This window comes from Phodopus roborovskii, unplaced genomic scaffold, assembly GCF_943737965.1.
Source record: "Phodopus roborovskii unplaced genomic scaffold, PHOROB, whole genome shotgun sequence".
NCBI classification, from domain to species: Eukaryota; Metazoa; Chordata; class Mammalia; order Rodentia; family Cricetidae; genus Phodopus; species Phodopus roborovskii.
In genome coordinates this window covers 13,204,556-13,217,995 of record NW_026126418.1, presented here as the reverse complement: position 1 = coordinate 13,217,995, position 13,440 = coordinate 13,204,556, and the positions used below count along the sequence as shown (strand labels likewise).

The 13,440-nt window shown below is 38.5% G+C and overlaps 1 protein-coding gene across 2 annotated transcripts in view; it reads right to left on the bottom strand.

Annotated features, from left to right (window-relative positions):
• Positions 1-13,440, bottom strand: part of Ttc17 (tetratricopeptide repeat domain 17) — a 112,165-nt gene that overhangs the window by 49,035 nt on the left and 49,690 nt on the right. For both annotated transcript variants that reach the window (XM_051184118.1, XM_051184117.1), the window contains exons 14-16: positions 12,697-12,774; positions 12,339-12,563; positions 9,535-9,721 (exon numbers count right to left, since the gene is read on the bottom strand). In XM_051184118.1, the coding sequence (XP_051040075.1) occupies positions 9,535-9,721; positions 12,339-12,563; positions 12,697-12,774 (490 nt within the window). The remainder of the gene's footprint in view (positions 1-9,534; positions 9,722-12,338; positions 12,564-12,696; positions 12,775-13,440) is intronic.

Sequence of the window (13,440 nt, the reverse complement as noted above, 5' to 3'; positions counted from 1 at the left end):
TTACTGGTTATAATACTACTTATAATTAGCACACCAGAAACCAGGCGCAGAGGTTCACAACTTTAATGCCAGAGGCAGGTGGATCTCTGAGTTCAAAGCCAGCCTGGTCTACAAAGCAAGTTCTAGGCAAGCCAGGGCTATACAGTGAAGTCCTATCTCAGGAAATAATAAACTCAAACCAAAACAAACAAAATAGGGGACCATATAAATCAGAGGGCAAAAGTGGGCCTTCAAAACTGATTTTGTTGGTTTGTGGGATGAAGATGCAAAATTGTGGGGAAGAGTTGCTGAAAACATGTACAAACACAGAAAACTGGGAAGTCAGTGTGAACACTCATGTGTGCACATACCCGTTTAAAAAAACATTGACTACACACAATGTATTCATTATATGCCAGAATTCGGTTTATTTGTAAACTTTGTAAAAAGCAGACATTAAAGTGTATAAATTAATGATATGACCATTCCATGGTATGATTAAGGGGAAAGTTTTTATTATGAATATGACAGAGAGAACAGCCAAAAGCATCTAGAAGAGTGCAGAGCAGAGAAAAAAAAAGTAAGAGTGAATTCAGTCAGCAGACTGGGCCTGGTCATGAGGGAAGCAGAGTAAAGTGGGGGTGGAGGAAGATAAAGACAAAAGGTTATAAGGAGAATGAGAAGCTGGGGGTAATGAAGCTCCTGAGCTGGAGGAAGTTTAGAGTAGGGGGGTAGGGAGAGAGAAGACGAGTTAAGAGCCAGCATGCTGGCATGGACTCTGAAATGTGTAAAAGATACATGTTTTACTGAAGGAGCCTGGAGGCCAGCATGGACTTTTGTATGCTATTAGGCACCACAGACAGTCATTTGTCCCTTTTGTCAGTGACAGGGTAATGGCTCTTTTTGGTAGAGGGGAACCAGCTTCACAAGCTCCTGAGGAATGCTGGCCCTTGTCTAACCAATAGAATATGGAGAAATGGAGTTTCCTTTGGATCAAACAGAAAGTTCCTACATAGTCAGTGACCTTAAATTCAGGATGTTTTTGCAATGAGTTGGCTTCATTCAATTCTTACTTGGGGAAGTCCACAGACAGCAGAGTGGCTCAGTTTCCCTAGCTGCTCACAACTGTCTCTTGCCTTCTGGTCCATGTGAGTAGTCAGCAGCTGGTGCTGAAGAAAGGAAACCAACAGGCTATCCTCTTCTTACATTCTGACTGGCAGTACATCAATATGAAAAGGGAGGGTGACCCACCACTAGAAGTATCTGTTGGGAGCAGGAGGCTTTTGCCCTATCTACTAGAGTGAGGATATGATGCAAGGCCAAGACTATTAGTACTTAAGGCTAACAGCACTTCCCTTTTTGTATTTAGTAAATTGTCTCGAATTTCTCGAGTTTAGTAAATTGTAAGGATAGCATATTCAAACAGGAACCCAAGACTTAATAATTCTAGGCTTGGGTCTAGTGATTCCTCATAGGACTCAGATGTAAGTACCAGGAATTCTTATCATTGCTACACATAGTGAGGGTATTTAAACTAAAATTTAACAGAATTAATTTTTAATTACATTTTTTAGAATGTATATGTGTGTTTGTTTGTATATGCATAGAGCATGTGTGTGGGCCAGAGGCCAACTTTTGGGAGTCTACGATTTTTTCTTCTACTATATAGGTCCTTATGAACAAACTCAAGTCATCAGGTCTGATAAATCACTAGGTCATCTCTTGGTCCCCATTAAAGTTTAAACACCCACCAATTCTTCTACAGTAGAGTGGTTAGAGGGCAGTCTTATAGATTTCAGTAACAAAGCTCTTCACTTCCTTCCCTGCAGATCCCATGTGCAGGGTTTTGACGTAGGTTTTGGATTTGGAGGTGAGGACAGGCAGGCTGTGGATTGGGGCAAGTCTATCAACAGCCAATGTGTATCCTTACTGGGTTTTCAGTATCTTACTTCCACTCTGTTATCTGCTGTCCTATTCAAGGAACACTAAGGCCGAGGAGATCAGCACTGACAGAAAAGGGACACATATCCAAACCTACACAGAGAGGAGCACCCATAGGATACATTCCTTTGTCACCTGTATTTGAAAATCTCATCCATTTCTTTTCCTCACAGACCACAGAACTTGGTAGATGTCATCCAATGATCAAACCTGGGTTTAATTACATGGCACTCAATTTTCAAAAAGATCTCCAAACTGGCAGTTCATTTAAGTTGTTTCCTAACATACAAAAAGTATTGCCAAAGGCAAAGTCACTTAAAAAAAGCTTCAAAGAGCCCTCTACCAGTGAGGCATGGGTATTACATGTATGTGCAGTACATATATTCTGTCAATAACCTTTCTGGAAACGGAAGGTTTATGCAAATGCCACTCTGTGAGAGCAAACCTTTATGTCCTGGTTAAAATTTTTGTCAGCATTGTCACAAGCTGGAGTTATCTGGGAAGAGGGAACCCCTATTGAGGAAATGGATAAATACTCACCTATACCTTCCTACCTTAATGTCTTCTTCTTTCCAATTCTCCTGCATCCTCCCAGCCTCTAATGAAGGCTAAAGTGCCCTACTAATTAATTGTTGATACATTCTCCATTCTATATTACTTACTCAGATACTTCCATCCAAGCTTGTTATTTAAAACAAAACAAAACAACAACAACAACAAAAAACCAAAAAACAAAAAACAACCCAGGTGCCTATGGCTCACAACCACAGTTTCTAGCCTATCCTTTACTGACCATTATAATATTCACACAGCCAAATGTCAACATGTCTACTTGATAATTCCTGAGGCAATGCAAGCATAGTCTGTCTAAACACACAGCTTTCCCCTCTCAGCCTTCTTTGTCATCTTCACTCTATTAAGTTGCATGCACCAGTTTGTTCAGGAACTGACTTCCTTTGCCTTCTCCGTCATTCTCCACAATCCCTTTTTATGGATGTTTTCTTTTATCCTAAACATGATCATTTCTCACCTTCTTTTCTCTGCTGTGTTGATTCAGGCCAATATTACCTCTCATGGGGTGTGTGTGTGTGTGTGTGTGTGTGTGTGTGTGTGCAGCTTGCCATGCATGTAGAGGTGTAAAACAGAGGTTAACAATGGGAGACTTCCAGTAGGGTAGGAATGATGAACATCTTTAATTCTAGCACTCAGGAGGCAGAGGCAGGCTGATCTCTGTGAGTTGGAGGCCAGTCTGGTCTACAAAGCTACACAGAGAAACCCTGTCTCAACCCTCTCAGTCCCCAAACGAACCTAAAATCAAAACAAACCAAAAAACAATGGGAGACTACTCTATCCCCTCCACATTATTTTTTGAGAAAGGATCTCTCACTGAACTTGGAGCTTACTAATTATTAGGTAGGCTGGGCAGTGAGCCTCTGGGATCCTGCCATCTCTACTCCAACTATCCACCCCACTGCAAGACCAGTGCCAGGATTAGAGATGTGCACCACGAACCACCACATCTGGGTTTTATATGGGTGCTAGGGATCTTATCTCAGAGCCTCATGCTTATACAGTAAGCAGTTTTTCTCTGAGCCATCCCTCAGTTCCTCTCATGGATTCTTTGGAAGTATCAGCCTAACTTGTCTCTACCCTCACTCCATCATATATCTATTCTTAGCAGAAAAATTCAGTTAACGTATAAATTAAATCACTTTATCACTGTTTAAAACCTTCCAAACATCTTTCTTTTGGAACAAATGCTCCAATTACTAAAACAACCTGTCACACCATAAACAAGAGGTTCTTACATTGATTTCATATCCTGAAATCCTCTAATGCTATATATGGGCATGGCCAGCCCATAACCACCTTAAGTTTTTGCTAAATGTCATTTCTTTAGTGGGATGTCCCTGACATGCCTGTGTTGTTTCCCCATAGCAACAGCTGTGCTCTTATCCTAAACAATTACACTTGCAATCCACTTCCATTTCTTGGAACTAGAATTTAAGTTCATAAGAGATGAAACTTTGGTATTTGCTTTCCAGGTCCTAGAAGATTTCCTGGCATGAAGTATTAGCTGAATAAATAAATAAACGACATGCAAGTTCTTTAGATGAAAGAAATCAAATGCTACTTTGTAGCTTATAGATTATATTCATAGGTTAGTTGAGATGTTCGCCATGCAACCCTAGTGACCTGAGTTTGATCCCTAGAACTCACATAGAGGTGGAAGGAGAACCAACTCCACAAAGTTGTCATCTGAGCCCCACATGGGTGTCACAGGATGTGCCTCAACCCACCACAGTATTTGCACACACAATTATTATTATTTATTAGTTTCAATGAAAAACTGAAAAAGTTACATTCACTATCACTGCCGTGGAGACAGCTCAGTTGGGGAGCACTTGCTGAGCATACATGAGAGTCTGGGTTCAATTTCTAGCACTGTGAGTGGGTGAGGGGAGCAATAGATTATAGACATATCCATCACAGTTCATTTGTATCATGTTTAATTTAAGCATTATTTGGCTAGGACCCTGTTTCCCCACTTCTTTTTTGCTGGGGACTTATTCCAGGGCCTTGCTCATTCTAGAGAGGCCCTTTGTCACACTACACTTCCAGCCCAGTAATCTATACTGATAGGATTGGATAGTTGTGGGTCAGTAGGATCACTTCTCAAAAGAAAAAATTTACATGTAGGACAAAAGATTTTCATTATAATTTACATTATAAATTACAAAGAAGGCTTGGAATGGTGGTGCATTACTATAAGGTCAGAAGATCAGAAGTTTAAGTGCAAGCAGAGCTATACTGCAAGGCACTGCCTAAGACTAAACAGCCAGGAGGTATTTATACATTGTCTTAGTTGCAGATTCTATTGCTGTGATAAAACATCGTGATCAAAAGCACGTTCAGGAGGAAGGAGCTTATTTCATCTCACAGCTTGTATTTCATCATGCAGGGATGTCAGGGCAGGAACTCACAGCAGAAACCTGGAGGCAGGAGCTGACACAGAGGCCATAAAGGAGTGCTGCTTACTGGCTTGCTCCACATGGCTTACTCAGCCCGCTTTCTAACTGCACTATCACCAAGTGGTATTAATGGGTGACAACATCCAAAATGGATTTGGTTCTCCCACACCATTTACTAATTGAGAAAATGCCCCTAAAGACTTGCCAACAGCTGTATCTTAAGGAGACATTTTCTCAAGTGAGAGTTTCTCTTCCCAAATGACTCTAGTGTGTGTCAAGTTGACATAAAACTAGTTGGGATACATATATTCACTTTCTTTCACAGCATGAAATATAAACCACTGGTTATAAGAGTCAAGGTTAAAGGATTCAATTGCATTACTTCTTTGTGTGCGTGTGTGTGTTTATGCATGTGTGCAGCCCAAGACAACTTTGGGAATTGGTTCTCTCCATCCATGTGGGTCTTTGGGAATCCAATTCAGACTGTCATGCTTGACAGGAAATGCGTTTACCCACTGAGCCCTCTTGCTGGTCCCAGAAATAAGAAAAACGCTGCTTGTTGACTTAATACAAATACAGTTACCAGTTTCTGTGTAAAACCCAAAGCAATTCACATGCAGCAAACTAATGAGCAAGCCCTAGAAACATCAAGGTAATGAGAAGAGTCATCTTCTGTATGCTTGTAGGGTAGTTATGGTTGTTTTCCATAATCTTCATAATCTAGCAAAATTCATACTTTTTTTTGTATGCACACACATCTTTTAAGGGGTGGTACCAAAACTACAGCGATTATATTACTTTTATTAAATATCCTAAGATAATCTACAAACATGAATTCTACTACCATGGCAGTGGGGCTCGTTTATAGTGTGATGAAAGTAAGAGAGCTAATGGATGAGCCAGTGTATCAGGAAGGCAGTGTCTTGTGTTAGTTTTAGTTCTACTGACTGATCTTTGACTTGGGCAAATCATAACCTTTGTTTCTAGATCTATAAACTCATGGGCTTTTTCTTATTCTTCTCTTATCACATAGATACATCTCAAAAGAATTATCTAGTAACCATAATTACAGTCCTTAAATTTTTTTGATTATTTTGTGGAAACAAATAGAGGTGTCCTACATATCCAACTATATACCAAAGTTCTCCCCAAATGTGATCTATAAAAAATCTTAAAGGCAAACACACACATACACTCCTAGCAATTCTTGTGAAGAAATGGTAAAGCACAGGCTCTCAGCTGCAGATGGTATATGCTGCAGAGCTTGCAAAATATAAATTATAGAACACTGTGCACAGCAAGCCATAAATCTACAAAAATTCTGGCTGCAGACTAAAACCTCAAAGAATGAGATGTAACAAAAGAGATAGTTTTGTAATTACATGTGATAAATATGGAAACACTGTAAGAAGAATACAAGGTGATCCACCTACATCACAAGGTACTGAAGTTTATATACGCAATTTGGAAATTGTTACAGAGGTTATTGAACACATATTACATAGAAAATTGCCTGAAATTGTAAGATATGTTGATGTTTGTGTATGACTTATTCTGTAGAATATCTATTCATAATTTAAAGATCTGGTGTAATGTTTTTAGGTAAACACATGTCTTGGTGCATTGATAGTAAGCCCCTGTTGTTGAAGATACCACATTCTTGGGTCACAGAACAGTGCTGACCTGGAAGTATCAACCCTACTGGCTTAGCTTAAATAGTGCTAGAAGGTGCTATGTATGCTTCCAGAGGACAAAAGTAGTCATCAATCTCATTTAAGACCTGAACTGATGAAACCCATACTTGGCACAATTACTGGGCCCAAAACCTAGGTAGATCACAGGCTCTAGAGATACTATTCCGTTAAATGGACAACGATTTATCATTGTATCCATAGACAAAGGCACCTCTCAACCTTCATTAGAGAAGCTTTTGCTTACAATAGGTAATGATTAACACCAAGATCTACAATGCGCCAAGGAGCAAAGAACAAGAGACTTCAGAATGTTTAGTCCTAAGAAAAACATATATATACTATATTCCCCACTTCAAAGACTCAGGAATTCATTGTGGAAGGGAGAGTGGAAAGAGTAAAAGAGAGTAGATGACTACAAGGAAATAGTGTCTTCTGGACACATCAGGGCAGCTACACCTGAACTCACAGTGGTTGTGACATAAGTCTAAGCCAGACCAAATCTCAGCATATGGAGCAGGGTTGGGCATGAAGTTCCACTTGCTAGCCAAAGAGCTGCTCAGAGAGAAATGATCAGTTCTCTCTAAGAGTAAATAAAGCTTCTGAAAAGTTGACCATGCTCTCATGGAAGACTACACACCCAAGAATATGTGCACAGCATAAATTGGCTTTAATGTCGGATGGGGCGTAAAGGAAAAAGAGAGTGGCTTTGAGAAGAGTTGGGAGAGGGATGGTGAGTTTGATCCTAACATGTTTTACAAAGTTCTCTAAGAAATGTTCTCAAAGGAAAAAAAACTTAAATTCAACCTTTTAAGTCTTCCTTCATAAATACCTGAGTTTGTTAGAATAATACACAAAGAACAATCCAGTAGTAAAGTTCACTAAGTGTGATCACTGAGATTCACACCTGGGAATGTTATACCAAGCTACTGGTTAGACATTTTCCTGTTCACATGATCATCATCTCAGACTGGCTGACTGGGAGAGCCTGTTCTAGTAATCAGAGCAAAGGCCTCTCAATTTACACAGCTAGTTACTGAAGTGTAAAAGACTGACTCTTGTCCAGGTTTTGCTCATGAGTTCTTTCTGAAAGAACAATGGAAGTCCATCTTCCCCAGCTGAACTGTTTTCCTTCATAAGTTATACTGGACCGAAGGATATCATTGAAATAATCTGGGCTAGCAGATGCTTCATATCTATAAAGATCTGTCTCACATTATTTGTTCCTGAATAAGTTAAGCTTTTAGGGACAAGTCCATCACAACTAAATTCCTTTTGTTGATACGAGTGACATAAGAATGAAGTGCAAGAAACAAAAACAAACAAACAAGCCCCCTCTCCCCCAAAGCTGAACACAAGTATGTGATATTAATACAAAAGAAAATAATTTTTAGAGGAAGATCACTAATATGCATAAACTTCCAGGAATCAAATTTTTAAGAGAGGTGAGAGAAGAAGGTAAGGATATGAGTTTCTCCTAATAAGATACCCTTAGTAAGAAGAACAAGACTCTTTTTGGGTAACCACTACCATCTAACGACCACCTGTCCTAGCATGAAGTAAGAACAAGAACCACACTTTCACTCAGAAAGCTCTGTATAACTTGTATTTACTATAAACTTATTTAAAATTTCATTTTTATTTAATTCATGTATGTGCATGTTTGTGTTTGTGTGTGTGTGGTTACGCATGTGGAGGGTGGGGGACCACTTGTGGAGCTGGTTCTCTTCTTCTACTATGTGGGTTACAGTGATTGACCTCAGATCTTCAGGATTTGCAGCATGTGCCTTTCCCTGCTGAGCCATCTCACTGGTCTTACTCTGAATTTCTAAAGGCTTACTTTTACCCAGTTAGCTATTATATGATAAATACCTCACTTAATTTCTTAGCAAGTATGTGACAGTGTCTTCCTTTGCATAGGCAATGATATGTTATTTTGCTAGGATCAGAAAGTAAGGCAGAATATGGCTTGGGCATGAATCTGTATAACTCTAGTGCTGGCCATATGACTATTCCTTACTAAAATACTATCCAGACCTACTATATTCATGAGAACTCTAATTCATATTATGCCCAACACTGATATGCATCTGACCTGTGTAAGTATGCTGCTGAGAGACTTTGGTATTTATAATACAAGTACATTTATTCCCAATTCCATTAAAATCCCGAGGCAGCCTGATAAAGTGAATCAGGAAAACCAGTTTCTGGCCTTGAGCCTATTATAAATCATCTAAGTCAAGTCACATAAACTAGGTGTCAGATTTGTTTAACTTTTAATATCCAAACTGAAGGAACTAGAATGCCGGTCCTCTGCCTGCCTAATCATTACACTATAATCTGGACAGCAATGGAAAGTTCATTGTTGTACCATGTAGCATTTGCTAGGTGTTGAAGATCCATATACATGTAAACTGTTTCTATCATAGTTCAAAGGCTGAATGTGAAATAGACAATCTTTTCCTTACAAAGAAGGTTACTAGAGTTCATTTGTTTAGAAAGGTTTCATACTAGTGTTACTGAGGCAGATACATTTAAAGACAAAGGACACCTGTGACATACCATTAGGTAACTATTGTAAAAGTGCAGTAAATCTGAACCACTGAAAGGGCAAGAAGCTGTTTTCAGGGACTAAGTATGTAGAAATGTGCTCATGACACATACTAACTTCATGAATTTCTTTTACCATAAATATCAGTATGGCTAAGCAGACATTTAGGGGAGAGAAAATACATAATCTCTCAATTCCAAGTCAGTATTTCTTAACAAGGATTCTGGAAACAAACCTTAACTCCTAAGGCATTTCCAGGAATTAATGAATACACTTCTTTGCTGTTAATCTGGAATTAGTTTCCTAAAACCAAGTTTCTAAAACCATCTCTGTGTTCTTTCAATCATGCCAATAACATTGGTTGAGCTCCTAATTTTTCTGGCATTTAATAGGCACTTACCACTACAAACTGAAGAGGTGATGTTGTACAGAAAAGGGTAAAACTGCATGCAGCGGATCAGCTTCAGGCTGCTTTCACACTCTGGGCATCTGGTAGTTAGCTTCAAGGCCCGCCTGAAGGCTTCAAGTGCCCCGCTGACATTCTTCAGAGCGAGGTAAGCATTTCCCAGACTCAAAAAGGTCAGCGGCTGAAGAGAAAAAAGAATCAGCAGAATGTAAATGAACTGCTGCTTTTTGAGAAGCATAAAACCTTCACATTATATTATACTTCTTTGAGCTTTTCTTAGGTTGCTCTGTAAAGGTTATGCTAAACTGTTCACTTTATTCACACCAGCCAATTCTAAACTGCACTGTACACAATTGTACTTTTTAATAAAGATTAAAAACTATTAAAGTTAGTTGTAACTAACCTTAAATATGTAACTCAATGAATTTCATATTACATATTAATATACAAAACAATTAGAAAGTTTCCAGTATCCCAGAGGTTCCCAACTCTATCCCTAAAGCAGCCATTGTTGAGATAATGTGGTTTCTACCAGCACACATTAACTTACCCTTTGTGAAGTTCACATGAATGGAATCAAACAGCTATTTCTCTGATGTGTACATACAAAACATATTTTTTTAATAGCTTCATTTACTTAATCCAGGATTAGTTCATGTTTCTAAACTGGGCATGTGGTGCATGCCTGTGATCCCAGCACGTGAAAGACAGAGGCAGAGTAGCATCATGAGCTTTGAAGCCAGTTTGGACTAGCACAGCAAGATCATCTTAGAAAACATAACATTGTTATTAAAAGACTAAAATGTGTTCAAACAAAGAAGTGGTATTTTAAAATAAGCTAACCAGTTTTATGATTGTTAGTTCAGAGGCTATATACTGTTACTAAAATGTGAGCTCTATGGTCAGTGTCCCTGTGTTCAAATACAAGCTGATAAGTTCTAATGTCTTTCAATCTTTATGTGCATTAACTCATCTACCAAGGGAAAAAGTCTATCTTCTAAGGCTGCTTGCTGATAAAATGAACTATTGCATGTAAAACACCTGCAGGGTGCCAGGTTCTAGTAGAAAAAAAAAATCCAATATAGGAAAACAAACGAAGTGTTCAAGTCAGGTGAAGATATATGTACAATGAAGATTTGTAGCCCTTGCTAATGATCGTATGTATTGGCCCATACTTTTTGCTGGACTGTCTGGCCCCATAAGGTACCACAGCTATGAAAATATTTTCTATTTCACTGAATTACTAATTTCAGTGCTAAGATAGTTACTTGGAATACAGAAAAGGCTGTGATAGAAACCAGTATAAACAACAGCTACCTAGAGAGTAAGTCATGGCATGTCAATCTGTGGACTATACAACCATTTAAATGAATGGCTTTAAAACTATATAGTAACAGTTTTTTTAAAAAATGTGGTAAGCTTTAAGGTTCATTATGAAATACTTGCAATCCCTGGTTCTAGGTGAGTATTTCCAACTCTGACATCTGGGGAGGGAGTGCTGGTTAAGATGTATTTTTGCTACACTCATCCTGACTCACTGACTTCTCTTTTGATTTTGTAAAAGTACCACAGCATGTCACAACTAAAATGTGATTATACTTTTAAATACAGAAAGACAAGTATTTCTATGAGAGCTCAGGTTTTCCTTCTTCAGAAAAATGTCACTTAGCTGCCTTAGGTGGTAGTGCAGCAAGGGAACATAGGAAGTATCAAGGACTACGGCAGCACTGGGTCCTCCATGGGTGTGTCCACTTCATCATATCCTGGCACATAGATATCATCTATTCTCACTGTACCATGTCTACTACAGAGCAAGCACTGGATGCTATCTGATGGACTTACTAGCAACCTGACCTGCTGGACAGTAGAGAAATTATAAAATTATGCTTAAAATACAGTTGTAAATTTACAAACTCTAAATGGGCAACATCCTATATTTAAAAATTTAGTTTTAGGATACCTTAAAGAAACCTGAGCTATTCACACCCATCTCTTCTAAAGGATTCTCTGGAGATTACACGTAACTTTTGGTGTTAAGTAAGGGCAACTTAGTTGTATATACCTTACAAATGCATTTTATCAAATATAATGTGATAAATCAGTAAGATGAATTACTATGTGGTACCTTAAAAATAAGAACTAAAAATAAAAACAGCAGTCACACTGGGCATGGCAGCATGTATTTGTCACCATGGCACTGGATCTATGGTGTTGTGCATGCTAGGTTACCACTGAGTCCTATGTTTAGTTCCCTCCCTATTATTTCTTACCAAAACAACCATTTAACTGTGCTTTGTTTCAGATGATATGACTATATTTTTAAATTAAGAAATTCCACGTGTAAGATAGTATAACACTGAAGAAGGTACATTCAGTAATGAGTGGGATAAAATAAGAGCCAGGTGTTGCACATTGACATAGAAAGTGACAGTATACTTTCATGGCCACACAATTCTTATTTACATGCAAGCTTTTAGAAAGCTAACTGAGAATTGTAAATTTCATTCACTCAAATTTGAAGAGCTAGCACGATGCTATATGCCTATAATGTTGGGTAAGGAGCCAGAGGCAGGAGAACTGTGAACTGAGGTGAGCTCTGGCTATATAGCCTGATCCTGTCTCAAAATAAATAATCAAAATAAAATATACTTATTTCATTTCTTGAAATATGTAAACTTTACCCTGAAAAGCGAACTTGACACTTTTTGTATCCCTCCTAGACAAAAACAAAGTGTACTCTGCAACCAAGCTGTTCTCAAACCACATGGCTGTAAGAAGGTAAGAAAAGAATGCCTCACCTCGGAGCTGTTGACAGCCAGTGCTTGCAGGAGCAGCTTAGTAGCATCAAGATGAAGGCCGTAATGAATCAAAAGGTTAGCTAGGTTGACAAGAGGAATGTCTTGGTACTGAAGTGGAGCTAAATTCAAAGCCCTTTGAAGGCAGGCGATAGCAAAAGTGCTATTTCCCACTGCTCTCCAGTACAGTCCTGCTTCATTCAGAATGAGCCAGACCGGAGCATTTGGCTGAAAATGTCAAAGTACTTCAGTTAGGTAAAAAGTATAGTACTGGCTCTAAGTAGAATCTTTAACAAATACATTAAAAACTTTAACTACACTTAGTGTTTTAAGTTTTAGATGCCTCAAACAATTGACTTACCTTGTTAATAGCATGAAATAAAAAAGACCCAATTTCTTCTTCTGGGACAGTATAGTTTTTAATACGGGAAAGCAAAATCTGAAAATATTAAAAGAAACACTGACTCAATTGAAAACACCAGGGAAGCCATTTGGAAGAATCTCTATGATGGCAGGCTTTTAAATGATTTTATCTATCTATCTATCTATCTATCTATCTATCTATCTATCTATCTATCTATCTATCGTGCATGACTGTGTGCGTTTTGTGTATGTGTGTTCTTGTGTATATATATGTGTGACATGTAGAGGATAGAAGTTGGTGCAGAGAATCTTACCCTCCTCTGCCACTCTCTACTTTTTGAGGCATAGTCTCATTGAACTTGGAACTCACTGACTTGATTGACTAGCTGATCACTAAATACTAGGAGTCCTCTTGTCTTCACCCATCCTTAGCAAATGGGAGATTATAAATACTTGCCATCACACTCAGCTTTTTACAGGGTACAGGGACCTGAATTCAGGTCCCATGCTTGTGTGGCACTTAACCCACTGAGGTATCTCCATATCCCCAAGAACAATTTACTCATGAATAATTATATACACAACATGAGTTTATTAACATACTAACAAGTATTTATCAGCTCATATATATGCTCTAGTTTTCTTCAACTATGAAAGTTAAAAGATGCACATGTATTCTCTGTCTCTGTCTGTCTGTCTCTTTCTGTTTATGTTTCTCTATCCAGTAATATACCCTCCCTCA